Here is a 26,744-nt window from a genome sequence, read left to right as displayed (position 1 = left end):
CCCTCTGCGTCCCGCGTGGGGTACAGATAAGTAGTAAGGTCTGTTGCTGTGAACTAAGATGTATACAGTGCTTGGCCAGTTGCAAGGCGGTGACCTGGGTTAGTCAGCTAGAAATTTGAAAACTTTGCAAGGTTCTTTTTGTGAAGTTAAAAAAAAATAAACCAAAACAAACAAAAGCTCTGAACAATAAGTCATCCAAATAATGGTCTCTGTTCTCGTCTCCAGGTGCAGGAAACAAGTGGAAAGGAATCTTGCCACCTCCTCCTTCCCATAGACCTGGCCTCCCCATTGGTTAGACTCCAGCCAGGCTGGAAAAGGAAGGGAAGGTGGTGGTGCTCGGCAGTGGCTTTGCCTGGCCAATTTTGGGGGAGCCCCAGAAGGCTGGGGGAGGATCATCTCTGTATCCCAAATCCCATGGGGAGTACATTCCCTCATGTTGCAGATGAGAAATCTGAGACCAGGAGGAGTGAAGTGATTTGCTCAGGGTACACGTCGAGTTGAGGGCAGGAGCTGGGATTAGAACTCCCATCTACTCCAGCAGGCTCCTCTTTTTCCAGTTACAATAGCTGGCCTGCCTGCGTTTCAGCTTTTACAAGACTTAATAGATGTCATAGAGTTTTTAAATGACAAGTTTAGAGTCAATGTTTTCTGGGGGTGCCATTATCTATGAGGCTTCCCTGTTCAGAGGCTCTCAGGAACAGTCCCCTCCCCCTGCCACCGGCATACCCCCATGGGAACATCAGAGGGCTTTTGGAAAACAAGAATCCTCAATGCATTGTGGGGGGGCTGCTCCATTCACAGACTGGAGTGCATTCTCTTGAAGCATGACTTTAACCCAGCCACACCCAACTGAAACAGTCCAGGAGAGGTGACTTTCAGGGCCACGTCCTCTTCAGTCTGAGGGGCCCAGGCACACAGGGGTGACTGTCTTGCCTTGTAAACCCGTAGAAACTGGGTGCAAAAGAGATGGGGCATGACACATCGAGCAGCTGTGCGGTCTTGAGTAAATTACTGAACATATCTGGACCTCAATTTCCACTCTACAAGATGGGTAATTGCAATATATACCGCATGGGTTGGTGTGGGAACTGGAGAGAGCACATCCATGGATGTGGATTCTCCCCTCCCTCCCCTGCAGTCCAACACCGCCCTTTGGGATCAACCCTGGGGGCCTAAATGTCTTGGAAGCGGCCCCTCTGAGCCCCCGGAGATACTGCCAGAACCTGGAAGAAGTCTTCACATTCGCAGTATCCTTTCTTCTGGAGGAATTTCTGTACTTAGCAATCATTGAATAAATGCGACCTGACAGCAAAACCTTAATAAGTCTGCTTTTCTCTTAGACAGTGCCTTCTGGGAATTTCCTCCCTCTGCACAGGCCCTGCCCTGTTTCCTCAGTCACATCACAGGTGCACGTACTTCTCTGGGTACCCTGGTTTGGGGTGTACTTGGAGCAGGGGAGAAGAGGGTAATCTCCCCCATCGCTCGAAGTGGCAGCAGGAGGAAACAGGGCCTTTCATGTGGCAGGCTCCGGCATTCTCCCCAGAGCAGTACGTTCCCCGGAAGCCAAGCCGGTGGGCAGAGGCCCAGGCCGCTACGCTGCTTCCTCCCCACCTTGGAAAATTACACAGAGGGCTGCTGTGCCCACTGGCTGCCGGGCAGATGCCCTGCTGCTTTCTGAAACTATCCTACCTCCTTAGAATGAAAAACAACAATGTGCCATGCCCACAGTGACGAGCTTGCCCTTTCCTCTTCCTCCTCCCTGCCCTGGAAAAAGTACAGGATCTGTAAACAAGTCATTAGATTCGAGATCCTGCCCAATTTAGACTCTTTGTCTCAGTTTTCTCCAGAGTAAACTCGTGGTCACACCCACCCAAACCAAGCAAAGCCCAGAAGGAATGCAGAGCCCTGTGGCCAGGCTAACCACAGCTGACCCCACGATGCCCAGGGCTCGGCGCGCTCCCTGCGCTGGGAGGGGCCCGCAGGAAGCCCAGAGAGCTCAGGTTCCAGCGGGAGAAGAGCAGTGCCCTTGGACGGGCAAACAGCTAAGATCTCCATCTCTGGGTTCAATTCCCCAAAGCAGTTTTAATTTTGCAAATGCCTTCCCAAACTATCAAAAATCCCAAATCCACCTCCTTTGAAGTCTGGCAAGAAAACCCCCAAGATCAGCTTCTCTTTTATTCCTGTAACTTCCCGTACAGGCAGGCTTCTAGAAAACAGAGGTTGGAGAAAATGAAAGTCAATGCCAAATACTAACCAGACAGAAGACTAACTGCTTTTCCCCACGGCCCCCCACCCCCAGCTCTGGCATTATAGGCTGGGGAACTGGGCCCCTCTCCTGCTGCTGAAGATCTGTTTATTTTGCACTCCATAAAGGGAAACCAGGCCCTTTTCTGACATTTTGGCTTGGAGGGGGTGGGGAGAAGAGGAGGTCCAGAATTTAAACTCAAAACCAGATCAACTTCTCTAAATCTCCTGGTGCTTTTTCTGTGATTCTTCAATGGGCCACATCGTAGGAATCGGGCTTTTAACTCTCCAAGCCCATGATGTCTCCATCTCCAACTCCCTGCGAAAGCCCTAAACAGCAATGACCCCTTCTTGACTTCCAGCCACGCCAGTATGCCCCAGATGAAATTAGGGACAGACGTGCTCACAAGCCGCTTGGCAGCTCCCTATTCCACCACCAGCCTTACTCTGCCTCTCCTGCCCGCCAGCAGGGAAATCTATGCCTTTCTGCCTGAAACCTTGTTCTCCTGAGCGGGGCCGGTGGCTTCCTTTAAACAATGAAACAGGGAATTTCCTTTGTCCTGGAAATGTTCCGCTTGTCATCTGCATTATCCTTATCAGCAGACCACAATGCAGCCAGGAGAGGCCCGCGTGTGCCCAGGACCTGTGGGGTATCATTGCAAAATGTTTTCTTCGCTTTTTCCTCTGCCTTGAATTCAAAGCATGACCTCTACGAGTGGAATTCAATCAGGTCAGCTCCCAGATTCCCCAGTGGGGAAATAAAAGTAGCACAGGGAAAGTCTATTGTTTCGATCTCAAGAAGGTAGAAGTGTTGTTTTCTCTCTTTTGCATCCAAGTAAATGAGGTGGGATGGGGGACAGGGGAGCTAATGAGAGGACCCTGGCTGTTTAAGATCTCGGTAATAAAACAGCGCCTGGATCCTGCATCCTCTCTGCATTGACAGAAGGTTCTCCCTGAACGTGCTTGGCATCTGCACGTCGGTCCTTTGCCGTGGCTCTGGCTAGGGGAATGCGATTCATTTTCTATTTGGACAAGCTGGAAGCTGGATTTTTTTTCCTCTCCCCCTTTAAACAACAGGAGAGCAATACAGTTAGGAAAAGGGGTGGAGGCATGTGGAAACACCAGAAGGCCAGAGGAATTGCAAAAATAAACTTCTGCTAATGTTAACACTCTTGTATTCCAGGGTGGGCATAATTAATTGTATATGTTTAGTCACTTAGCAACCTCGAGCTTCTTATTCTGAAAAGCTCAAACTATTTCACATATGTAGTGAGCAAAGTCTTTGGGATCAGACAGACCCTACTAGCTGCATAACTTCGGGCAAGTCACTGGAGTTTTCTATGCCTCAGTTCCTTCTCGTTGGTAAAGCGTGTCTAATAATAGACGTATTCCACGGGTTGCGGTGGGAAAGAAGTGCTAAAATGCATTTAAACACTCAGGACAGCGCCTGGCCCATCAGTAACTACTCAATAAATATGATGATAGTTACTGTCATTCTTACTATGGACATTACAGATACCTCCTGCCAAAGGTTGTTTTGAAGTAACGATGAGGTAAAGGGCCCAGTAATTCCAGAAAGGATCTTGAAAGCCATTCCCAGTTCTTAATCACAGAGCTTTCTCTGACGTTCTAGCAAACGCCACATATAGATAGCAGGCCTCCTCAGTAGGCGTTTTGTTGGTTTTTTTTTAATCTTGCAAAAGGCTTTCATGGCCATCTTTATTACAACATCACTTTGAGGTGAAATTATCACTGGCAGAATCTCCCCGTTCTGCAGTAGAGGAAATTGAAGCATGGGGAGACCCAGGCCCTTGCTGAAGGACAGACAGTGCCTCCTGTCAAAGCCAGCGAGCATGGTTTCCAGAGCTCTGTCTGTCAGAGTGCTGCCTGGCTTTGCAGGTGAGGAGTTATACGAGCTGACACCAAGCTGATTCCCCCAACCGGAATTCTCAAAGGTGGAAGTCAACCTTCCAGAATCTTCTTGCCCTTGACCTTTCTGGACACACTGTACGTAGACGTATATCAGCCAATACCTAGGTATTCTCTGCACTCAGTAAAACACTGGTCTGGTAATGCCTCCAGAGGTCATTGTCTTCTCACAATATTCTTTATTACACTTTGCTTGCCTTGACTGCAGAGGAGCTCGGCTCAGAAAACGGCTCATGGACGCACAGATCATGCCTGGAGGGACCGTGGGGAGAGAGATGAACTGGTGGTGCTGAACGTAGCAGTGCCGCGGAGCGGCTGGGTAGGAGAGCAGCCGCTTCGTTCATTCGCTTATTCTGCAGAGACTTGCTGAGGGCCTGTTTCATGCTTGCTCCTTCTTACCACTCAGGGTTCAGCCTAAACGTCACTTCCTTAGGGAAGCCTTTGACCTCTGAGACCAGGCGAGGGCCCCGTATTATGCTCTCCTGAAGCACTCTGCACTTCCTTTTTCACTCTTTGCACTTACGACAAGTGGCTCAGAATCCGTCTTCCCTCCTTGGCTGTAACGTGGCCCAGCAGGAGCCCTGCCTGTCTTTATTTACTACTGTATCCCAGCACCAGGCATAGAGAAGGCGCTCGATACATGCATGACTCTATGCCGGGTGCTGAGTCTCAGAGAAAAACTGGCAGAGTCTGCCCTCAAGGAGCTTGTGCAGACATTAAAAACCCACACTTGGATGCTTATTAAAACAACGTGACAGCAGTAACCAAATCACCAGGGTCACAGAATTGCATTCTACGCACACTACCTTGCCTCATTCCAGATAAAACCTGAACAGAAGTTTTCAAATTGAAGAGATGTTCTTCTGAAAATGCAGGAGCCACAGAAATATTGAGCTAGTGATGGACTCTACGGAATCGGGATGAGGCTATTAAGGATTCTAACTGGCCATTCCCTGGGGTCTGGGGAGTGATCTGTGTTTTATATCCCATCTGTAGGGCAGGTGTGAGTGGGAGCAGACCACAGTAGTCCATCACGCCTAAAACCATTCTGCGCGTTAGGCTGCAGGGAACGCTGCCTTGTTTTCCCTGTGGCATCCATCCTTCTTGGATTCAAACAGGTCAACTCAGAAATTCATGCCACAGATTTAGCAATGGACACAGGACTGACCTTCACAGTGATGCCAACCTTGAAGGCTTTCTAAGTGAACGGCGCCGTCCATCTGCTCATTAGGTCTCCCCTGGAGCAAGACTGTGGTGTTGATGCCTCATGGTAATTCCAAAGCCACATCAGGTACAGCATAGGATTCCTATTACCCAAGGGTGAGGGCCACACAGGAAAGAGAGGACTTGCTTCATGTTTTTTTGGAGATAGCGAGCGTTTGGGTCTTGGTAACCCAGAGTACCACGGAACAGTACAAACCTAGGGAAAACTCATTGGAGGGAAATTGGGGTTCAAAGATTGCCACTCCAGCTGGTTATTTGTTCAATGAAATTGGTTTGTTCATATTTACACTTAAGGGGAAATTTTCCTACAACAAATTATAGGGATCTGGGAACTAGAAAAGCCAACCGTTAATAGGATGGAGTGCTATGTGATAGAAAATCATATATTCATGGAGGCACAAAGCATTAGAACTGAAAACGACCTTCAAAATAATTCAGCACAGTGCCGGTATTTGAAAAATGAGGAAACCGAAATCACCATGTTGTACAGGATTCTCTTTGACTCAGGTCATTTTTCAATGAAAAAATATATATAAAAAGCCCATACCTTTCTTTGACAAGTCCAATATACATTTAATCACAATTTGTGAATATCCCTGCGATAAATTCCAAATGCCTCCCCTTCATCGAAAGGAAAAGAAAGCATTATATTCTTAAAGGTCAGCACAGGACTGGTGAAGAAGCCAGGAGACTACAGGATAACCTCACTTGCGGCTCTAGGTCAACAGGAGTAGTACCTGGAAAATGCTGGACATTTACTTTTCGTTTGGTTCAACGTTGGTCATTAAGAGTTAGCGGAAGTGCTAGTCTCCAGGTGAACAACACATCGCTGACTCAATAAAAATAATCCAGGTAAATATATCCTCTGACTGAATTCACATTTTAAGATGCTTTTGATCTGAATTATATAGACTTGTACTGTCTGAGAGGGAGTCACTAGTTGCATGTGGCTATTTAAATTTAGGTTAACAAAAGTCAAATGAAATGAAATTAAACATTTAGTCCCTCGTTGCCTCAGCCACGTTTCAAGTGCTCAGGAGCTCCTTGAATACCAGACTAGTGGCTGCCATTTTGGACAGTGCAAAACAGGGCATTCTATCTTTATAGGGAATCCTACTGGGCAAGCCCAATAAAAACAGGTCTCTCCATCTACCACTCTCCTCTGCCTTTGAGATAAGGCTAAGGAAGATGAGAACTGCTGATGACATTTCCCAAATCCCTTAAAAACTGTGCAAGAACCGCATCTGTCATGAAGCTTCCTACACATTAGTACTCTTGAGAGAGATGTTTCCACCTTCCACCGCCCAAGGAAATACTGCTCCTTTCTACCCAAATTGAATTTAAAATCAGAAATTTAGAGTTACTTGGAAAAGATTAGACATTAGCTCTTCCCAAATGTGTAAATGTTTAGGCAAGACGTAGGACGTAGTTAAGACAGCAGCATGATGAGTTTGTCCAGAACCGTTATATGAGCCAACCTCACAGAGATAGACACCACCATTAAACAAAATGAGTTTCATGCAAGGTGGTATTTATTTCCATTGTGTGAGCAGTGCTTCATAATTTGAAATGCATATTCGAGATGCTCTCTCAACTCTTTACCTTCACTCTATGGTTTTGGTCTAGAAAACACAGACTGCCCCTTGAGCACCACATCAAACTCTTGGTGGCCATTTGTTTTCATGCGCAAAGAACACAGCAAGACTGATCTTAGTTACACTGTGGTTCCTGAAGAACTACAGATCACTATTGGAGCAACTCAATGTCCCACCCCATGGACTCTGAAATCCCAGTTGTGTTGGCTAGGAATAAAACTAATATATAATTCAACACATTGAGAAAAAAGACTTAAGAAGAAGCTTTGAATCTCAATCCTAAATGTCTGGACGAACACTTTAAAATGAACTGTCAACTTCATTTTCCTTTCTTTATTTCATTGTGTAGCTACTTCAGGTTGGGTAGAATATGGACAACTGCTCTTCATCCTCACCTCTGGTCACGTAATCCTATTTGGGTGCATGGTATCACCTGGGAGGCAGACACACAACCTTTCCTAAAATATTGATGGCACACGATGAGACTAAAGACCAAGTCGGCTTTGTCTAATCCCATGTGGGAAAAGAGCCAGGTTATTCCCGACTTCAACACTAACAGAGGTGACATCGTCGAGGCAAATTATTTTCGTTCTGCTGGTCCTTCCCCCCCACTTCAATCAGGGAAGCCTATTAGCGGCTCCGACGCTTAAGACAGGCCAACATGACCCCAGCAAATTCACAGCCCTTGATGGAGGGAGTTCAGTTCTCCACTTCCTGCCACGTTGGAAAATTCTGCTTTCTGGAAGGGGATGGTAAAGTGGAGCATACAGAGAGACTGAGAAGTTAGCTCCACTCTGAATGAACCGAGTTCAGGCCTGGTCCTTACCGCCTTCACTCACGACCACAAAGACACAGAGACAAGAGAGGAGGAGGCACAGGTCAATCAGTCAGGAGAGCCAGTGGGGGGTCTGGGTAGCGGGTAGAGCATTTTAAAACCGTTCCCAAGGGAATGTTGCAAAAGATAATGTGTTTCATATTTCAGGAGGGCTCTTGACTCTTTAAAAGCAGAGACAAACCTAAAAAGAAAAACCTGAGTATAGGTTGGACAGGAGAATTTTGTTTCTCTGGTATTTTCAGTGTGACACACTCTCTTTATCAGCAGCACAAGCCTGGAATTCCTGAGACTGCACTCATATCCTGAATTCAGTTTTTACGTAAAACCTCCATTGATTGGGATGGGAGTTTTGCGAGTATAACAATGGCCGGATACGAGGGAGGGAAAGGAGGAATATGTGATGTTTGGTCTGTACTGATGCATTCAGAGGGGAGAGTGTCTTTATAGGCAACGAGATATGAATAAGTAGGTAATTGGCAAAATTTACCAGATCCAAGTAAGTCTTGGGAATCATTAAAAGTAGAAAAAAGCAACCCCATAGATTCAATGGTAGCAACCTTTATCATCTGTTACGTTCAAACACTGACTTGGATGGGAATAATAGCAAAGGAAATCGTAACAGCATTTACACTGTGCTTTGCAATTACAAAGTGCCTTTACTTCTGTACTTTTTCAATTCTTACCATTAGCCAGTATGGCAGCTGGAAAACTTAATAGTACTTATTATTATTATCATTAGTATTCCTATTTTACAGATAGGAAAGGAGAAATTTAGAGAACTTAATAACTGGCCCAAGTTCACAACTAATAAGTGGGTTTGAATCTAGATTTTCACACTTCGAGTGGCACATGGCTTTCAGGGAAACGTTCTACCACTGTCATAATGGTTTACAAAACCCTCCAGCATCTCACTGCCAGCCTTCACAAGACTTTTGTGTCTCCCTTGTTAGGCAAGAAGCACCACAGCACACAAAGCACTCCCGCATTACATTGTGTGAGCACAAAGTTGTATGTGTAACTCAGGCTGACTGAATACTATTAACCAGCCCTTGACAATAAGGAGAGAAGGATGATCCCCTAGTAAAAAGTTCAAATAAGGCCCCAGAAGTGAAAATGTTGCATGATTTGCAATTGACAAGAACAACCATATAATGAGCCACCCAGTAGTCAAGCTGTAGCAATTAATTAATGCCTTTCTTCAAGAAATTCAAAGCAACTCATCACTCCAGAATTTTTACCAAATCCATGGGAGAAGACGGTTACTGCTAGTAGTTTCAATCTTTTTGGGTGGATGGAGAAGCTGAGGTTAAGAAAGGGAGAGTAACTTGCCCAAAGTCATCCAGCCAGCCTAAGGCAAACCCAGGAGCAGAACTGAAATTACCCAATGCTGGTACCCACTTTGGCGCTTCAGAGGGACAGATGCACAGACAGGCTAGGGGGCCCCTCGCCCGGGGAGCACAGATCTGCTCGGTCAGGCACTTCTGCATTTAGCGCAGAGGCGGACCCATGTAAGCTCATCATCAAAGCTTGTTAATGTCTATGAGGAAGGGGTAGAGAACAAGGCTTGCTGTTGCAAGAACACTAACCCCCTCCAATCAGAAGGGAGTTGAAAGCAACATTAGCATCTGGAAAATGCCACTCCACCTGTTGCATCTCCCATGAGACTGACCACTCAATGGACAGCTTGTCGATGCTGACTAGCTGCATTAGGAAGAACTCCTGTGTTTCATGTAACGCTCTCCTGACCCTTCTAGAAGACTTGAGCTTAGGGCCAACCCTCCCTCCCAGTGATGCATCCACCTGCAGCAATACCCCTTGTTTTTCCACAGGAGTTCACCTTCACTAAGCCATCAGTCTCTCTTTCCCCTTGGAAATGTGCATGTTTTTGGCACACTAGTTAAACATTCTCCCCTGTTTCCAATTATTTTTAACAATTAAGCATGCAAATGTCTGAGCAAAATTTATTAAACTTCTGTGGGCTTTAAGGAGGGGAAAAAAAAGATGAACCAACATGAATCTGAATCATCAAAGAGCTCTTACAAAACCAGCATTTTGAGCCTTTAATTGGAAGTGAATCAGAAACAGGCGTGTGAAATTTCCCATGAAATGCACACAGGGTTTAAAAATCAAGGAGAAAAAAAAAGGTGCTCTGGGCAGAGAAGAGTCTGGGTCATATCCACTCTAAAGTGATGGGAAGAATTGGTTAATTCTGATAAGCTCCAAACCCAGCCCCACTGCCTGATCCTGGCTTGTCGACAAGACTTTCCGGGGCAAACTCTAAGAAGGCAGTGACAATGACCATGGTATTCTTTACCCACTATAGACCAGTAAGGATATGGAGATCCACCAATCTCTGAAAGCAAGGGCTCACAGGCTCTAGTGTCCAGAGCAGCAAAGTCACACCTGGATGCCTTCACGGAGGCACCCTGGAAAATTCTCCACATGTCAGTTTTCCTGAAATGACATTTCCAGAAAAGTAGTCTGCTCTTTGTCCCTTCCCTTTCTAGAAAAAGTGCAAAAAAGCACAAGTGCCCCTCAAGTTCTTGACCTCTGGGGAAGGCCTTTGTTGCACCAAAGACCCTATTAGAACAAGGTTGCTCATGCCCTCTGGCCCAATGTGCTCTTATGGAAGAGAATTCCAAGATTAGTATAAGGTTCTCTACAGACAGGATTATCACGGCTGGGGGAACTGCATGAGATAACTCATGGATCTATGTTCTAGGATTCCTCACTGGTCACAGACCTGGTACAGAGCTCGTGGCAGAATACAGAGCCAGGAAAAGAGAGCTCTCCTGCTCACAAAAGGAGATGCAGTTACTCCCTCCCCTTTGGCATTGCCAAAGCAGATGATGTGAGCCTTAGCACCCCAATCATGCCCAAACCCACCCTCACATACTCCCCTTGTGCCATACAGTTTCTCAGTTACTTTCCTTTTTGAAATACCCTTTGGATCTCTTTTCATCTAGAGATGATTACATTGAGGACTGGGTTGGGAGAAATCAGTGTGAATTAACAATGGTGAATTAACCCTCTCCTCTTAGAAATATCTCGCTTGCCTGGGGAGGTACATTTCAGTTTCAATTTGATTTCCATGTCAAATCAGGGATCTTTGCAAAAAAAAAAAAAAAAAAAAAAAGAGCCAGAAAAGGTGACTAGTAACATTTGGGTGGCTGCATGATTGCTTAGCTGCCTGGCTGGTTTCTCTGGAAAGTGCCATCTTCAATTCCCCAGGAGTATTATACAGCTGTAAGGAAATAAGACAGGTGAACAAAGAAAGCATGAATTTGTGAAGTCTTGATAACTTTGCTCCGGGAAACACCCCGATTGCCAGTGTGTTGTTTGGGCGCAGGAGTACCTGAGTTCTGCTCGGACTATCTTTTGCCTGGTTCTCGTCTTACAACACATCCCATCCTGAAGCCTCAGTGATCTCTCCTGTGCATTGGCCTCTTACCTTCTAGAGTACTGGGGTGTACTACCAGTTGACAACTTGGGATATTTGCCCTAGGCGATGTGACAGGGATGCAGATAGCTTCCTTAGTCCTGTTCCCTATTTCTCCAGATTATGCCCAAAGGTTTTTCAGAAATAATGTGCACAGCGGGTGGTGAGGCCGAGTGGTAAGTAGTGAGATGGCATCCTCCAGGTAAGAGAGGAAAGCAATGCCTTCAGCCCAATTTCTGGAATTTCTTCTTCAACTGACGTCAATGACCCTTTGGATAGACTTCAAACCTTCTTTTCTTATAGGCAGGTTTCTAGAGTTAGAACTTCAAACATAGCTAGAATGAAATCTTCAAAGAAGAGGGTTTCTTTGCTGGCCCGTGGGGTTGAGTTAGGTTAACAAAAGAGTAAACCCTCAATTCAGAGGTGTTCCATATAACTCTTGAAGCTGTGCCTATGTGTGTGTGTTGGGGGGGTGCTCGTGTGGTGTTAGCTAGGAGAATGGGCTCAATTTCCCCCTTTGAATGAAATCAAACTACAACTAGGATGGGTTCAAGTGGCTCATTGACCCCTGATAATTGCACGTGGGGTCCATCGTGCTACCGTACAACAACACATTGTGGAAAATCGCAAAGGCGGGTCCTCGGCCCTATGCACTGAGAATGAACATTTTTAAATAATAGCTTCTTCGGTGCTAAATTATGTTTGGTCCCAAATATCCTTGGAGCTCTGGTTTTCTTTGTTCTGCCAAAGGAAAAAGGAAATAAATCAGGAAGCTGGGCCAGTCCACAGGAAGTCTCACTCGGGCTGATAAAGGAACCGATGGGAGGTAGCTGTGGGTGCAGTTATAAGTCAATCAGCCTTGAAATAACAAGAAATACTATTCAGGAGAAACTGGAGCTCAAGTTAGCCTTTCTCGATGGTTTCCTTTTACCCTTGCAAAACATTCCCTTCTTTGTGTTTTGTATAAGCCCCCAATCTGGGTTTGTGTTTTTTTTAAGCGTGTGTAGTGTGTGTGTGTGTGTGTGTGTGTGCGTGTGTATGAGTGAAAGAGCATGAGAAGGAAAGCAAGAGTTAGAACAAGAGAGAACAGGGGGAGGGTAAAGGAGGAAGCATTGTCAAGGCAAAGAATATGCTGTTCTCTATTGAGGTACGAAACTCTGTCTTTTTATTATCTCGTTAGCTCATGAAAGTAAAACAGAACCTGTTGGTTTCATGCTCTCTTGCCTGCTCTCCATTACACCTGCTAGAAAAGTTGACCAGGGACTCTTACCTGGGGGCAAATACAAGCCATAGGCCATCTTAAGTAAAGGGTGGTAGAGAATTGAGATAAACCATGAATCTGACCGGTGCAGGCTAAGGGTGGGGTCACGTAGACTAAAGGACATGACAGGCGACAACATAACCTACATGGTAGATGGGTTCGACTTGGAGCCTAAATTTCATCGATGTGTGTATCAATCTGGTGACAGATCACTGTGGCGAAGCTCCATGAGCTTTGTAGGCAAACAGGGTTAGGTTCAAATCATCGCTTTTCCACTTTCTACCTTAGTGACCTTGGGTAAGTGGCTCCACCTCTCCAAAACGGAAGCGATACGTGCATCATAGGGTTGGTACGAGGATCAAAGTGGGTATGTCTATAAAGGTTAACGCAGATATTGGCGCATGATAAGAGCTAGAGAAAATAGCTTTTTTTCCTTCTGATGACTCTGACTGCTCCTGCTTCCTCCTCATGCTATCCCTCCTCAGATGGAAGGTGAGTGAGTCTCTTGCTCTTAAGGAGTCGGGAAAGGCAGGCCTTAGCTAGGGCCATTGGGGTTCATGTAAAATAGTGGGTGATACAGTTTCAAACTGAATTGGGGCCTTTCGGGGTGTTTTTGCCCATAGCCTAGCACCACTTCCTGTTTTAAGAAGAAGAAAAAAAGCCTTCCAGAAAACTCATTAAGAGGCTCAAACTTCTTCTTGGACGTCAAATAAGTCCTCAAAATATCGTTTTTTTAAGAGTTAAGTGTAAATGAATCAAAACCAGACGAATTCAATTTCCCTTCAATTAAACAGGATTTTTTAAAAGTCCAGGGGAAAGGCGCTTGGGGCCAAATGTGTTTTGGGTTTTAAATGAGACCAAATTTTGGAAAAGAGTGTAAGACCCCATAGCAGAAGCAGGCCCTATTCTTAGTTTGCATTAATGCAAAGGGATTAGCACAGCTCCAGTGTCACTTGGTAATAAAAACAACGAGCTCACAGAAAGTCACAAAGCACCTCCTAAGAGCCCCAGGCTTCAGCTGGCCTCAAAGATCACTCTAGAATTTAGCCCCAAGATTGTGGGGAGGAGCCACATGAGTCCAGATAGAACATCTATGAAAGGCTCAGTCAGCCGTGCCCCCAAATAAGAAATGTTTCTAAAGACTGCCAGCGACCAAAGTTTTATGAGCATGGAAGCTGAAAGGAAAATTTGAAATTATACCCTCACTGTATGCACCAGAAAACATGAAGCATGAGGAATTTTACTTGAATTTAAAGGACTGAAGTCACTTGCCTAAGACCTCATCGTTCATTTACAGCAGAGCTGGGGCTGGAATTCAGGTCTTTGGATCCTAGGCTGGACAGTTTTTCTCTGTATTTATTACAAAGTGAGACCCTAAAGTCTCTGAGATCAGCACATTTGGGTTAGAATGCTGGTGCCCAGCCCATTTTTTACAAACCTATTTCTAAAGTCCCTCTATATTTTTTACGTCTGTTTTTTTTCAATTTATAAAATTAATATACACTAGTGATTAAAAAAATCAAAGACTACCTAAGTTTATAGTGTGAAAAATAAAAGTCTGTTTCTCTCTGTCCAGAGGTAACCACTGTTAATAGCCTCTTGTATATTCTTCTAGAAATTGTCAACGCATAACCATCAGTGTGTGCATTTTCAATTTTTTTTTTTTAACAAAAATGAGACCACACATTCTGTAACTTGCTTTTTTCCATGTGACAACATACCCCGGGGAACTTTCTAAATCAGTGTGTATAGACAATTGATTTTATCCCACAGAACAGTCCCCTGTTGATGGGTGTTTAGATTCTTTCCAATTACGATGGTACAATAAACATCATATGCATATATCTTTCATATCTGACTGAACATGTCTGTAAGCTAAATTTTTAGAAATTGGACTTGTTATCGAATTTCTATAAATATTTAACACCTCAATCGATGTTTCCAATCCATGTTTCCAATTGAGGTGTCCTCCAGAATGATTGTACCAAACTAGACTCCCACCCATCATGAGGCATTACTAAGCTGTTTTAATCTTTGCGATACTGTGCTCATAGGTGATAAATGTGGGAATTTCATGATTTTCATTTCAATATCGTTAGGCGCATGCTTGAAATTCTTTTCCTATGTCTACTGGCCATTTATATTTCTTTTTCTGGCATTGTCTATCATAACATTTTTGCCTACTACTCTGCTAACCAGTCTACATTTTTCTTATGAACTTTTAAGAAATCTAGTATCCTAGGACATTTGCTTTTTGTTTTATGCCTGAGAAACGGTCTTCCTCAGTTTCTCGTTTATCTTGGACTTCATTTATGGTGTTTTTCTCTGTGTTAAAATACATGTAGAAGACTTACAGCTGAGAAAGGGAGAATAAGAAGTCCTTCCCTTGGCCGAAGCCCTGGTTTTCTAAAAATGTCCATACAATAGACTAGTATCGCCAAGAGTGAGAGGGCAATGGAAATTATAAGCTGGATGTTATCCTTGGGAAAATGTGCTTACATTTCTTTAGAGTAAAAAGCCACAAATGAAGATTCGCCCAATGAGTATTGCTGCTTTTGGAATCTCCAATAGTCAGAGCTTAAAATTCAAAAGGAGGGAAAACTCTATTCTCTAGAAGTTTGGAAGAAATACTGTAGACATCTTGTTCTTGTTCATTTAGGTGGAGTTCTGTTGAGAACTGCGCCTGGCCATATCGTTCAATTTGGGGTTGAATGAATACATGAATGAGTATGAATTAAGTAATGAATGCCTAAAGGCAAAATGACTCTTCAGGCATAAGAATTTAGATTTAACGATATGCATTTACCCAGATGGTAACAGCATTAACTTAAGGACAACTCATAAGCTGAGTAATTTTACAATAATAACTGTTGTCACATTTCTGCTACATGAACAATTGTACAAAATTGTTCATTCTCAGACTCCTTCACACCTAAAATCAATGAATACCCCTATATCCAGACCCAACAACTCTGCTACTGGAATGTTAGATTCCAGGAGACATGTGAAACCCACACGTGTCTAGAAACTCAGGGTTAGAGCTCCCATGGCACCTGTAATGCTGGCCTCCTGTATGTGTGCACTGCGATGTGACATAGGTCTTTCATTACCTTGGACACATACTACTGTCTGAGCAAATGGGCCCTGCTCTTGTGAAAACATTTCAGTTTTCAAGTCTACATTCTCTAGGAGGTCACTTGAAATATTTATACACCCTGGGGTTTCGGTCATGAACTAAATGGCAAGTACCTTGTTTCCCAAAGATGGGAACTGTCTTAAATATGTCGGCATTTTTATAGACATAAGAGACTTGGAAGCTGCCATTAAGTGGGACTGATCTGGACCTGGAAATGCATTGGAACACTTAATTTCTGATCCTGCTTGGAATGATGGCGATAGCTGAGTTTTGGTTTGCTTGAGTGAAATTTCAGCGTGAGGTGATGGGTACAACCAAACTATAAAAGCTTGCCAGGCCTGTTTGACTTTCTATCGAAATTTGATTTGAGTCTCAGGGAAACAACCTTTCCTTTTGTCTCTTCTCAATTATTATTTGCTGACTCATTCTCAAAAGGAACTAAAGCTGTACCCCAGGATAGACTGTCCAGTTGAAAAGATGGCTTGCGGTGTAATCTCTAGAACACTGAGACAGAGGACACATTTAAATGAGTGGAAGGAAAATCACATTTTTATGAGCTCTGGTGAAATAGAGTTTCTCCTCCTTCCCCTGACTCCATATTTAATAAACAGATATCTCTAAAGACAGCTGAGAGCATGGTCTGGTTGCCTGAGCCTATCACTGGCTGTCTAATCTTGTCGACTATTTACTTCTTGTGGCCTCTGACAAGTGATGGGACCACTCCCTTCTCCATTTCCTAAGGAGTTGGATGCTGACAGGAAGGGTTCCATTCCTAAGAGATTTGTACAGCTGTGTTGGTCATCCCTCTCTTCAAAATTCTGTGATTCCTCCTTTCTATACCAAAATTCTTTGTTACGGTATTGAAGGTCCTCCAGAATCCAATCCCATCCGATCTTTCCACTCCTACCTTTTCCTTCATATGCATCCCCCCACCCACCACCTCACCAAAGTATTCCTATTTCTGAGAAAGCCCCTAAACCGTATCTTCTTGTGCAAGTCCTGCCCATCCTTCATAGCCTAGGTCCAGGTCCACCTGTACCAAGAGGCTGTGTGTACAGAAAAAGCAAGGGTTCTGGAATCAGAAACTCTGGGCTCGAAACCCAACTCTGTCATCGATCGGCTGTCACCTTAGATCACTTACCTAACCTCCCTGAACTTTAACTTCTCCCATCCCAAATTATCTCCCACAGGGCTGTTATGAAGATTAATTGCGAAGATTTATGCAAAAGTGCTTTGTAAATGGAAGGGACCATATAAATAACTGTTGGTGTTAGGTCTTTCTGTGTCTCTCCAGTTGAAATTGCTCTTTCCTTCCTTGGGGCTAGCATAAAACTTATTGCATTCCACTGTGCACACACCCAGCTTATCATCCTGCTCTGTCTCCAGAACTGCAGCCCTTTGGCCACTGGCATTATATCTTGACGGCACTTGGTTACCCTGCATTATAGTCATGCAAAACACCTTACTGATTTGCATGGTTGCTGACTTGTGTTAATATGGTTGGCATCAGTTTATGATGCCAATGAGGCCAAGGTTATGGATCCCCAGAAAGCCGGCCAGCTTCACACAGTAAAGGGTTATTCCCTAGGCTGTCTAATCCCGTCAAACTTCCACGACATCGGGGCTAAGGGTGACAGTGTGGGGATAGAAAAACCCCACCCATTGCCTCTAGGAAGCATCTCAAAGGACATAGGCTACTGATGTTGGGTCTATGACGTCAGTAGAAGAATCAGAGTGACATCACTTAGTAATACCATCCCATCGATGAACTGATACATCAATGGGATGAGCACTATAGATATAAATCATTACAGCAACAGGAAATGAAGAAGAGTATAGTCTTCTGCAAGGAAAACACACCCGCACAAGTCTGAGGTTACTAGAAAAGCTGTTATTCTGGTTGATGATTTTGCGAGATTGTGTGTGTGTGTGTACATAGTGACCAATGTCCTTTAGCCTTCTCAATTTGTCACAAAACAACAAGCCAAAGATAGAAAGACTGTTTTAACTACAGGCCAAAAAAAGAAAGTCATGTTATTCAAAACAAAACAATAACAATAACATCACTCTAGACCTACATAATGTAGCTAATTGTCTAAAATGAATGATAATAGTAGATTTTCAATTCTCACCCTAGATAGTTGGTCCCTAATCTGAAAACCTGTCTATCAAGCTTCAGATAGAATAAGACTTCTTTCAGAGAAGACTAGGAAGGCTTGAGTACTGACTTACAATTTGAGGATATTTTTTGAAGTTTGAGGTAGGATAAAGGCCTCAGTCCATTAGAAATCCTGCCTGGTGATTCATCAGCATAAAATTTTTCCCAATTTTTTTTTTTTTTTTTCTGGAGCAACTCAGTACTAGCATTAGACGAATGTTACATTTCTAGAAAATAGACCTGGTTTAAACCAATCACTTTTTAAAACCAAATGCCAGTTAACTGGTTAACCCCAAACAGAAGCAGACATTGAAACCTGAAATCTTATTTAATGCAGCTGTTATTTAAGACCTACTTACCTATACAGTCTGAAAGATGGGTCTATAAGTTATATTGTAATGCACTGAATATATTGGGCTTATTAGGTAGTCAAATATTCAATTATTAAAGGAATTGAAATAGGAATTCAGCCCACCTGCCCCCAGTCTGTAGAGGGGGCCTATGGGCTATTTAAGCAAAAATCCTGTATTTTTTGTTGTCTCCTGGTAACAGACATTGTTTGTCTATAGGAAAAGGATTTATTTTGGAAAACAGCTATGTAAAATCCTATCTGAAAATTTGAAATTTTTTTAAAAGTACGGACATAATTCAGGATGGTAGTAATACATTTTTCAGTAAATAACAGATATGTCTTTAGTTCAAAGTGCCAGGTTCCTCATGGTTTTTCTTTTAAAGGCTACTACGTCTTTCTCTGTCTGCTTCTCTCTCACACATACATTATCTCCAGGATTCTGTAATTCATGGTATTGTAATGAAAGCAGATGAAATCTTCACGAAGTGGTGGAAAGAACACTAGCCTGAGGGTTAGGATCCCTAACTTCTCCTCTCGACTCTGTCAGTAGTTAGCTGTGTGATCTTAAGTAGTTCATTAAATAACTCTGGGCCTCAGTTTCCCCACCCATAGAATGTGCATATGGAGCTCAATAATCTGGAAAGTTCTCCAGTTGCAAACCTACAGACTGGACTTTGAATGGCAGGAGAAGCGGAAGGAAGATTTTTGTGGAATTTATTTGCCAACAAAACAGGATTCACCATTTGGTAATTACCTGAGGGAAGCAACTAAATGTGGTCATGGGGACAGAGAAACTGACAAAATGCTGTCTTGCCTGGAGTTCTCGTGCACCCAGGCAATAGGAAGGTTAAAAGGTGGTGTATGGAGGGGGTTTGGCAATTCACTCTTCAAAGTCAGGGCAGCATCCTTTTTTGTGGACAGATGTATAGTCTTTGTTCCCAGTGTTCCTCACTCTGCTGGTTTCTACTCAGATACCATCCCGAACGTTCCTGACTGGATAGTACTGTCCTGCCAGCCATAACCTACGTTCCTGCCCACCCCCTTCATCCGCCACACACACTCTATGCTGACTTACAGAACCCAGCGGGGACCTCAACCCACCTTTCGCATTGTGTTCTCCCATTATTTAGGGGATTGTATAGTGCTGCCATTTCCCAAGGCAAAGGGCAAAACCTGACAGGACCTCTGCTCCATTGTGACTTTATTTGAAGCAGCCTCCCTGGCCATCCTGGCTGATATAGCCACATCACCGTCCGGCCCCTAACCTGCCTCATTGCTCTCCCAGGAGGTATATTAGTCCCGGACACAGACTTATTTATTTAGGTGTCTGACACCTCTACAAGTGTATACATTCTAGCAGGGTTTTGATAACCTATTTTATTCTCAACACAGAAAGCAGAGCCTTGGAACATCATAGACAAGTAATTAATATTGGTTGAATTAATAACATACATATTATGGGACATCCAGATCTGTGACCTAAGGCTCTGACCAAGGGATCCCCACAAGCCCCTATCCCCAAGGAGAAATTCAACAAATGTGCATTCGACTAAGGTATCAGACTTTATTTAATCCTCACTGTGATTTCTGGCAGGGGGATACTTTGGTCCCATTTTACAGATGAGAAAACTGACATTCAAGGAGCTGAAACACCTTGCTGTAGGGCACAGGGCAACTGAGTAGCAGCTGAGAATGAACTCAGGTTTTCTGACTTTGAGTCCTCTGTACATTTCCCTGTTTCACTCACCATGTCTGCATCTTCTCTGATTGTCTCCCCATCTTTAATGGTACCGTGTGCATTGAATCAAGCTTTCATAGAAGGAATAATTAGATTCAATGGAAGACTGCCTAGAACTAAGAGATGCAGGTTTTGAAACCAGGTCATCTCTTGAGTAGCAACCAGTATCACGTGATCTTCAACACTGATAATATCACTGTGGGGAGCAGGGGTGGGGTAGGTGTTGTTTAATATCTCAGGTTAACTTGTCTGTGGCCAAAGAAGAGTGGAATGGCTCCTGAAAATTTTGCTATCCCCAACATGATGCTCAGAGTCTTCCCAGGAGACATTCTTGGAAAGAAGGAGAGAACACGACACAGAAGGACTTATAACAAGGGCAGCAAGATTAAGATTTTGAAATCACACGGAGTTGTGCAAATTAGGCACAAAATAAAAAGCTTCTGCAAAGCAATCCAGACTTCCCAGGCATCCTGGACCAAATACCTCCTTAGTGTGGAGACCCATAGGTATTTTGAAAGACAGACATGCCTTATGTTTGAGGAAGAAACATGCAGGTGCATAAAAATCACATTCCAGAATTACTCAAAGATGATTTGTCAAGGTCACTCAAACTGGGAACACACATTCTACATTTCTGTCTCCAGACCTCAATCTGTATAGAACTGGATTTTGTGGACATGCAGGTCCAGGTCCTTATAAGAGCATATAAGCATGATATTTTAGGAACAGAGGATTGGAAAGATATGCTGTAGAGGTAATTTAGTCTCACTGTTTCATTTGTACAAAGATTTTGAAGTTCAAACAGGTTCAATGGACTGCGCATTCCCATGTGGAGACTAGGAACCCACTGGCCTCCGCTTGTCCACTGTCCCCTCCAAACACAGTATTTGAACCCTTGCGGGAATAGGGTCTAGGAACCTCAAGATCCAAAGGTCACACAGGAACAGGAAACTGTGGCTTTCACACAATTTAAATACCGAAGCATACACTAACAACTCAATCCTTCAGCATTTGGGGGACTGAAGTCCCTCCTCAGGATTTGAAAAGCCACTGCTCTGTGGGTGGGTCTGCAGGACTAGGTCACCTGCATGAGAGAAAAGGGAGCTCCCGAAGAGGGTTTGGAGGGACTCACAGGCTCCCACCACCCACACAGAAAAGAAGACCTTCACTTCCATCCTTAGTATGAAGGACCAGAGGCCTCGTCTAAGCCTGCTCTCACTGCCTGCCATGCCAATCCTTGTGTGTGTCTCTAAAGAGGTTAGCACATCCTGGGTACACAGACCACAGCTTCCTCCATTTGCTCAGGGCCTTAGAGGAGATATTGCTTCACTTCTCCTTAGGGTGTCCACATCAAGACCCTGGAGCCATCTTACCACCCTTCCGGATCAGAGGGAGAGCTTCTGGGTAAGGGCTAAGTGTTCCAACGAGGGGGAGTTTTCTAGAGTAGAGCATCCTTTCACCAAACCAGGGATACACAGACACTTGCAGGCACACACCAGCATGAAGAGAAACAGGCATAAATGACCAGTGGCCACCTCCAGCCTGGCCATAGAAACACTCCTCACCCCCACGCACTTTAAACTGGAGGAACCCGGACTCACACAGGCTCCCCTTAACTCAGTACAATCAGTTATCTCATCTCCAGATTTTGAAGTTCCTTCAGTTGGTGCCTTTTACCTAAGTCAGCATGTTTCAAACATTCAAAAAAAAAAAAAAAACTTAGAAAATAAAAACCACTACTCCACCCAAATGATAAAAATCTCTTAAATTCTCCAAGCACAACATCTTCGTCTCCTCTTAACTCAGCCCTCAGCAAGAGTTGATTCCTTTGGATTCTGGGGAATGGCGGGCTCTGCCAGTCCCCACCTCACCAGCCTAATAGTTTTTCCAGACTGACTCCTGCTTGGTGTTGCGGGACAGCCTGGAAGCCGACTCCCGGTCCCATTCATTCCTCTCGGTTCTCTAAGGTCAGTCACTTTAGGGGGTGTCCCTCCTCTCGGCTCCCGGCCCCACTTCCCGCTTCCAGAAGAAGTAGGCAATCAACACTCCTGAAGTCTGACACGAAACCCAGACCCTCATCCATCCCTCTGGGTTGCATTTTACAACTTAGAGCCAGGCGTGAGGTGTGGGGTGAGGGTGGGTCGGGGAGGGGGGATGGACTTGGCAGGGCGGTCGCCGGGGCCGTGGGCTCCGAGCCCGCCACCGCAGGAGAAGCGGCTCTGCAGGGCGCGGGACCCTCTTTGGGAAGACCTTGCCCTGGAGCCAGCGCAAGCCAGGGCGCCGAGAGCCGGGGCCCGGGCGCGGGGGAGCGGCGCAGACCGAGGCTGCAGAGAGATCCCCTGCCCGCGGAGCGCAGAGGCCGGCCCGTCCGTCCCGGGGAGCCGGCAGCTCTCGAGCGCCGAGAGCTCAGCAGCACAAGTACCAAGAGGAAGGGAAACCAGCCCGCGCTGACATGTAAACAGGGACTTCCATCTGAAGGAGCCCGCTCGGACAGCCCCCCAAGCGCACTCACTTGCACCCCGATCCGCCTGCAACCCATCCACTTGCCCTCCCCAGGGCCCTCCCGGCGGGGGACCCGATCTGGTGGCGGCTGCAGCTCCCGCCCCCATCGCCTTCGGCCTCGGGTAAGAAGAAGCCGGCCGCCAGGCGAGTGCCCAGCGCCGGGGCCAAGGCGCCCAACTTGCCCGGTGGGAGTGGTGGACCCGGAGGTCTCTGGCCCTGGGCTTGGATCCGCGCCCGAGGTCCCTAGGTTTCGCGCGGACCCCCGCCCGCAGCCCGGCCCGCAGCGCGTAGGTAGGGGCCGGACGCAGCTTTGGGACAAGGGGTGCGGGGGAGATCGCTGTCTGTGGTGAGCCCGGAGGGTCGCCCCCGCGAGTGAGACTCGCCACCCGAGCGCGGGAGGAGACCGCGCGAAGCCGGGGCACGGAAGGAAGGGAGAGTGGCCACGTCTTCCGGGACCCCGGCGCCCCGCGCCAAGCCTGCCCGTTGCCTCACTGCCCGGGCCGGCCCCGCCGCTCCCGCGCCCACTGCCCCATCGCTTACCTTAATAGTCCCGTCCATTTGGCCAAGTCTGCAGCCGAGCCCCCCAATATTCCACACATTGACCCGGTTACAGCCTGACCTCGCAGCGCCTTCGGATTAGCCCGGCGCGGCCTCCCTGGCGCCCTGGGCCCTCCCTGCGTGCCCCCCACGAGCGCCCTGCCCTCGCTCCCCTGTGCACGTTTGTTGTTGTAGCGGAGCGAAAAAGAGACAGTTAACCGGATGAAACTTTTTTTCAGCTAATTTTGGGAAGTGACTTCACTTTGCGAATCGGGGAGGAAGTCCTATCTCTCTCTCTCTCTCTCTCTCTCTCTCTCTCTCTCTCTCGCTCTCTCTCTCGCTGTCTCGCGCTCTCCTCTCCTCTCCCCTCTGCTCTCCCTCGTCTTCCCTCCCCCCACACCCCCTCTTCCTCCCCTCTGCTGGTCCTGCTTTTCGCATCACACACACTATATAAATATACCCGGAGATGCCCAGATACATTCATGCGCAGCGCACACAGGATACTTGCTCCTGGGAGATAAGAGCGAGCTGGGAACAATGCCGGGGTCCACGCCCGGCGCCCGCGCCCTGATCCCCGCAAGCTGCACCCCCACCCCCAACACCTTCCCCAAAAGTCCAAAACCAAACGTCTTTGGCCTCCTTCCTTTTCCCGGGGCCGTTGGCCGAAGGTGGCCCTCCTGACTCATTCACTTTCCGTTTCTTCCCACAGATACATTCATTAATGCTTTTTCCAGCCGGAGTCAAACTTATTGGGAGTTGGGGGGGGGGTTGTTAACTCAGGCTGGGGATAACCTGGAGCCTACTGCCGGGGAAGATCCGGACGCAGACCGAAGCAAACCAACCATTAAAAAATGCATCCAATGGGAATTTTTCCACTCGGGCCCTCGGCTGCCGAGTCGCCGCAGGCTCTGAGTGGTTCACCGGTGGACGCGGAGTCGGGGCGCTTTCGGAAGGACCCCACCGCTGGGGGCGCGGACTAGGCTCCCAGCGCATTGTTAGCAGAAGGGCGCCCTCCCGGGCAGCGCTCCTCGGCCCTTTGCTCCTGGAGAGGTCCCGGCGCCCGCCCAGGGCCGGGACTGGAGGCACCCTGGGCCACCTACCCGCGCCTCCTAGGGTCAAACCCCTCGCACTTTACCTGGACCGGATGGCCCAAGTGCCGGCGCTCGGTCAGAGCCGCCTATGCAATGCTACTCCGAGCCCCGAGAAAGCCACAGCACCGCAGGACATTCCCTCCACGCTGGTCAGCAGGTCTCCAGAGCGCAGCACGCAAGATCGCCGCACAGACTCAGACTTCCCCGCGGGTGAGCCCCCGGGGTCAGTGCTCAGGACCATCATCCCCAACCAGCCCTGAGGCCAGCCGGCCCTCGGCGCGCAGTGTCGGTCTCCGCCACCCGGAGACCTCCCCCGTCCCCCTGCGGTGCCTCCGAACACTCCGGTTGCGGCAGACTCTGGAGTCCAGGCGCAGCGAGGGGACCCCCACCCCACCCCCGGGCGCTCTCGGCCTGACTCCCTTCTCCCCAACCTCCGAAACAGGTTACCTTGTCCACGCTCTCCAGACCACGCTTTGGACTTTTTCACTTTTATTTAAGAGTCCACCCGGGGAAGGAGGAAAAAAAAAATCCAGAGGAGATCCGAGTCAATTGGAAAGAAAAAAAAAATTCAAAAGGGTGTCCACAGCAGCGAAAAAGGTGACTTATTAATTCTTTATTTCTTNGGCCGATCCCCCCCCCCACCTCCTGTCTGCTTCTCAATCCAGGGGTCTGCTCCGGGGCTCCCCTGGGACCGCCACATCTGGTTACCGCTAGCGGGGTCAGTCCCCCCCCCTTTGCCTGGGGCCACCAGTTCTGGAGTTCAATTAAAAGAAATCAGGCTTAACCCTTTCCTCCCCTCGGCAGGCTGCCTACCCTCTCACTCTTCCCTTCAGCTTTTCCACATGCTTTCCAGAGAGGAAAGAGGTTAAAGGGAAAGGAAGAATGAATTACATCCTTTCAAACCCCAAATTGTTTCCTTTTCAGCCCAGACTCTGCCGACCTTCAAACGACAACAGGGCTTTCAGGAGGGTGCGGGGAGACCGCTTCCCACCCAGACCTGGCCAGAAACCCGGCACCCCCAGCCACATTGCCCCTCTTTCAGGCAGAAGGGATTCCAACTCCACCACCGGGAGGCCCCCTTCCTGGTCCTGGGCAAACACTGAGGTTGTTAATGGCCACCCCACACCAGCCAGCTGCTCCCCCTTCCTTACACACTCCTCCTAGTGCTGGAGAAGTCACCTCTACTGCAAAAATGTTGGCTAGGTTTCTCGTTCCAACTCCCATGAGGCCTGGCCAAGAACATATTCTCATCTTCACTGCACTGATCAGGACAGTCACCCCCACACCCCTAGCACCCCCAACTCCTTTTAGCAGGAGCTGCCTCTCCCATTGGGAGCTGCTCAGTGTGAAACTACATTTAAATGAGGACTTGCCCTCTTGTTTTAGCTGTCGAACTCAATAGCACTTTCTGTTTCTCCCGGGAAAGCAAAGCTATGGCAATTTCATAATTTTGAAGATGGGGGGGGGGAGAGGCTGACATTGGCATAACTGTCACCCCTTTGTGACTCACTGACTGGCCTTTTGCCATGCCATGCATTTGCTATTTACCAGCCCCTCCGTGAGAAGCTCCTGTCCATTCACGAGGTCCTCCACCCAGAAAGAACCCCCCAACTGGGAACAACAGCTCTCCGAGGGATTGAGGCTCCCTCCACCCCATATTGACACGCTGGTGGGCAAGTTTGCCCCACTTATGTAACTCTGGGTTTGAGGCTCAACTCCTGCTGCTGCTTCTATTTTAAATCCCGAAGGGGGAAAAAGCCCTAACCAAACACAACAGTAAACAAGTCTGCCCTGTTTCATGTGGTTACCACCAGACATCTGGAAAGATGGTTTGATCCTGGCAGCTCACATTGTTTTCACGAGCAGCCAAAGAGAATATTTTGAATGTTTGCATTGAGACAAATTGATAGAGAGCCTGTGGTAAGGCCCGCTACAAATGAAAACTGTCTTTGAGCTGGGGAGGTGAAACCCCTCCCCTTCTTCCCTCTCTCCCTCCCCCTTCTCTCTCCCTTCTCTGCCCTCTCCCTTCTCCTAGCTTAGCTAGGGACTGGTTACCCCAGCCCACACGCTTGCACACACCCTCTTTCCTGGCTCACCAGAGACTGTCCTGCCTGCCTTTCCCAGACTGGGCAGGGCTGGTGCCCAGGAGACGGTGCCTGCCACCATCAGCGCCCATTCCACCAGCCCCGACCGGCTTTCAAGTCGGGGAGCTCTGGCAGCCAAGGAAGCCGGGCCAGCATTTAAAACAAAAGCTACCAATTGGGGGACCCACAAAACAACTCACGACACATTTCTAAGCCTAGGGTCAGTACAGAAAGCATGCACACGGAGGGCGAATATTTAGGAAACGTTTGGATTTCGAGCATTTTCGCTGAAACTTTGTTCGGGTGACTTGCCTCGCACCGTCCGCACTTGACAGTATTTTCAAAGATGCGGAAGTCCTGCTTCCCCCCGGGAGGGGAGCGGCTGGGTGAAACGTGTCTTGGCTCGCTCAATGTCAGCCCTTTTGACCCGGTCAAGACTTTCCAGACGCGACTTCCTGGGCTTCTTTGGTCCCAGCCCAGGTTGGGGGTGGGAGGACGCGACAATCGGAGCCGGGTCCCCGCGGTGCCTCCGGACCCAGGGACTGCCCCGACACTTGAAACCCCGAAAGATGCCAGGCCTGGCAGAGCGTCTCGGGCGGATCCGTCCCCCCTCCGTCCT

At 47.1% G+C, this 26,744-nt stretch overlaps 1 protein-coding gene and 1 long non-coding RNA gene across 10 annotated transcripts in view; one reads left to right on the top strand and one right to left on the bottom strand.

Moving 5' to 3' along the window:
* Positions 1-26,744, bottom strand: part of FLI1 (Fli-1 proto-oncogene, ETS transcription factor) — a 121,539-nt gene that overhangs the window by 89,639 nt on the left and 5,156 nt on the right. The window contains exon 1 of one of the 4 annotated variants that reach the window (XM_019796910.2): positions 22,954-23,295. The exons of 2 other annotated variants lie outside the window; for them this stretch is intronic. In XM_019796910.2, the coding sequence (XP_019652469.1) occupies positions 22,954-23,012 (59 nt within the window). In that variant the 5' untranslated portion in view covers positions 23,013-23,295. Of the gene's footprint in view, positions 1-22,953; positions 23,296-26,744 lie in introns of those variants that run through there. One more of the 4 variants, XM_002912694.4, reaches the window with a different exon arrangement.
* The window catches only part of LOC117803341, a 37,141-nt gene continuing 32,161 nt past the window's right edge, over positions 21,765-26,744 (top strand). For 3 of the 6 annotated variants that reach the window (XR_004627093.1, XR_004627090.1, XR_004627091.1), the window contains exons 1-2: positions 22,109-22,535; positions 23,660-24,638. This is a non-coding gene — a long non-coding RNA (uncharacterized LOC117803341). Of the gene's footprint in view, positions 21,879-22,108; positions 22,701-23,659; positions 24,639-24,965; positions 25,839-26,744 lie in introns of those variants that run through there. The other 3 variants (XR_004627094.1, XR_004627089.1, XR_004627092.1) reach the window with 3 other exon arrangements.

This window comes from Ailuropoda melanoleuca, chromosome 8 (genome assembly GCF_002007445.2).
Source record: "Ailuropoda melanoleuca isolate Jingjing chromosome 8, ASM200744v2, whole genome shotgun sequence".
Lineage (NCBI taxonomy): Eukaryota > Metazoa > Chordata > Mammalia > Carnivora > Ursidae > Ailuropoda > Ailuropoda melanoleuca.
The sequence above is the reverse complement of the archived record's forward strand: the minus strand, read 5'-3'. Positions and strand labels throughout refer to the sequence as shown.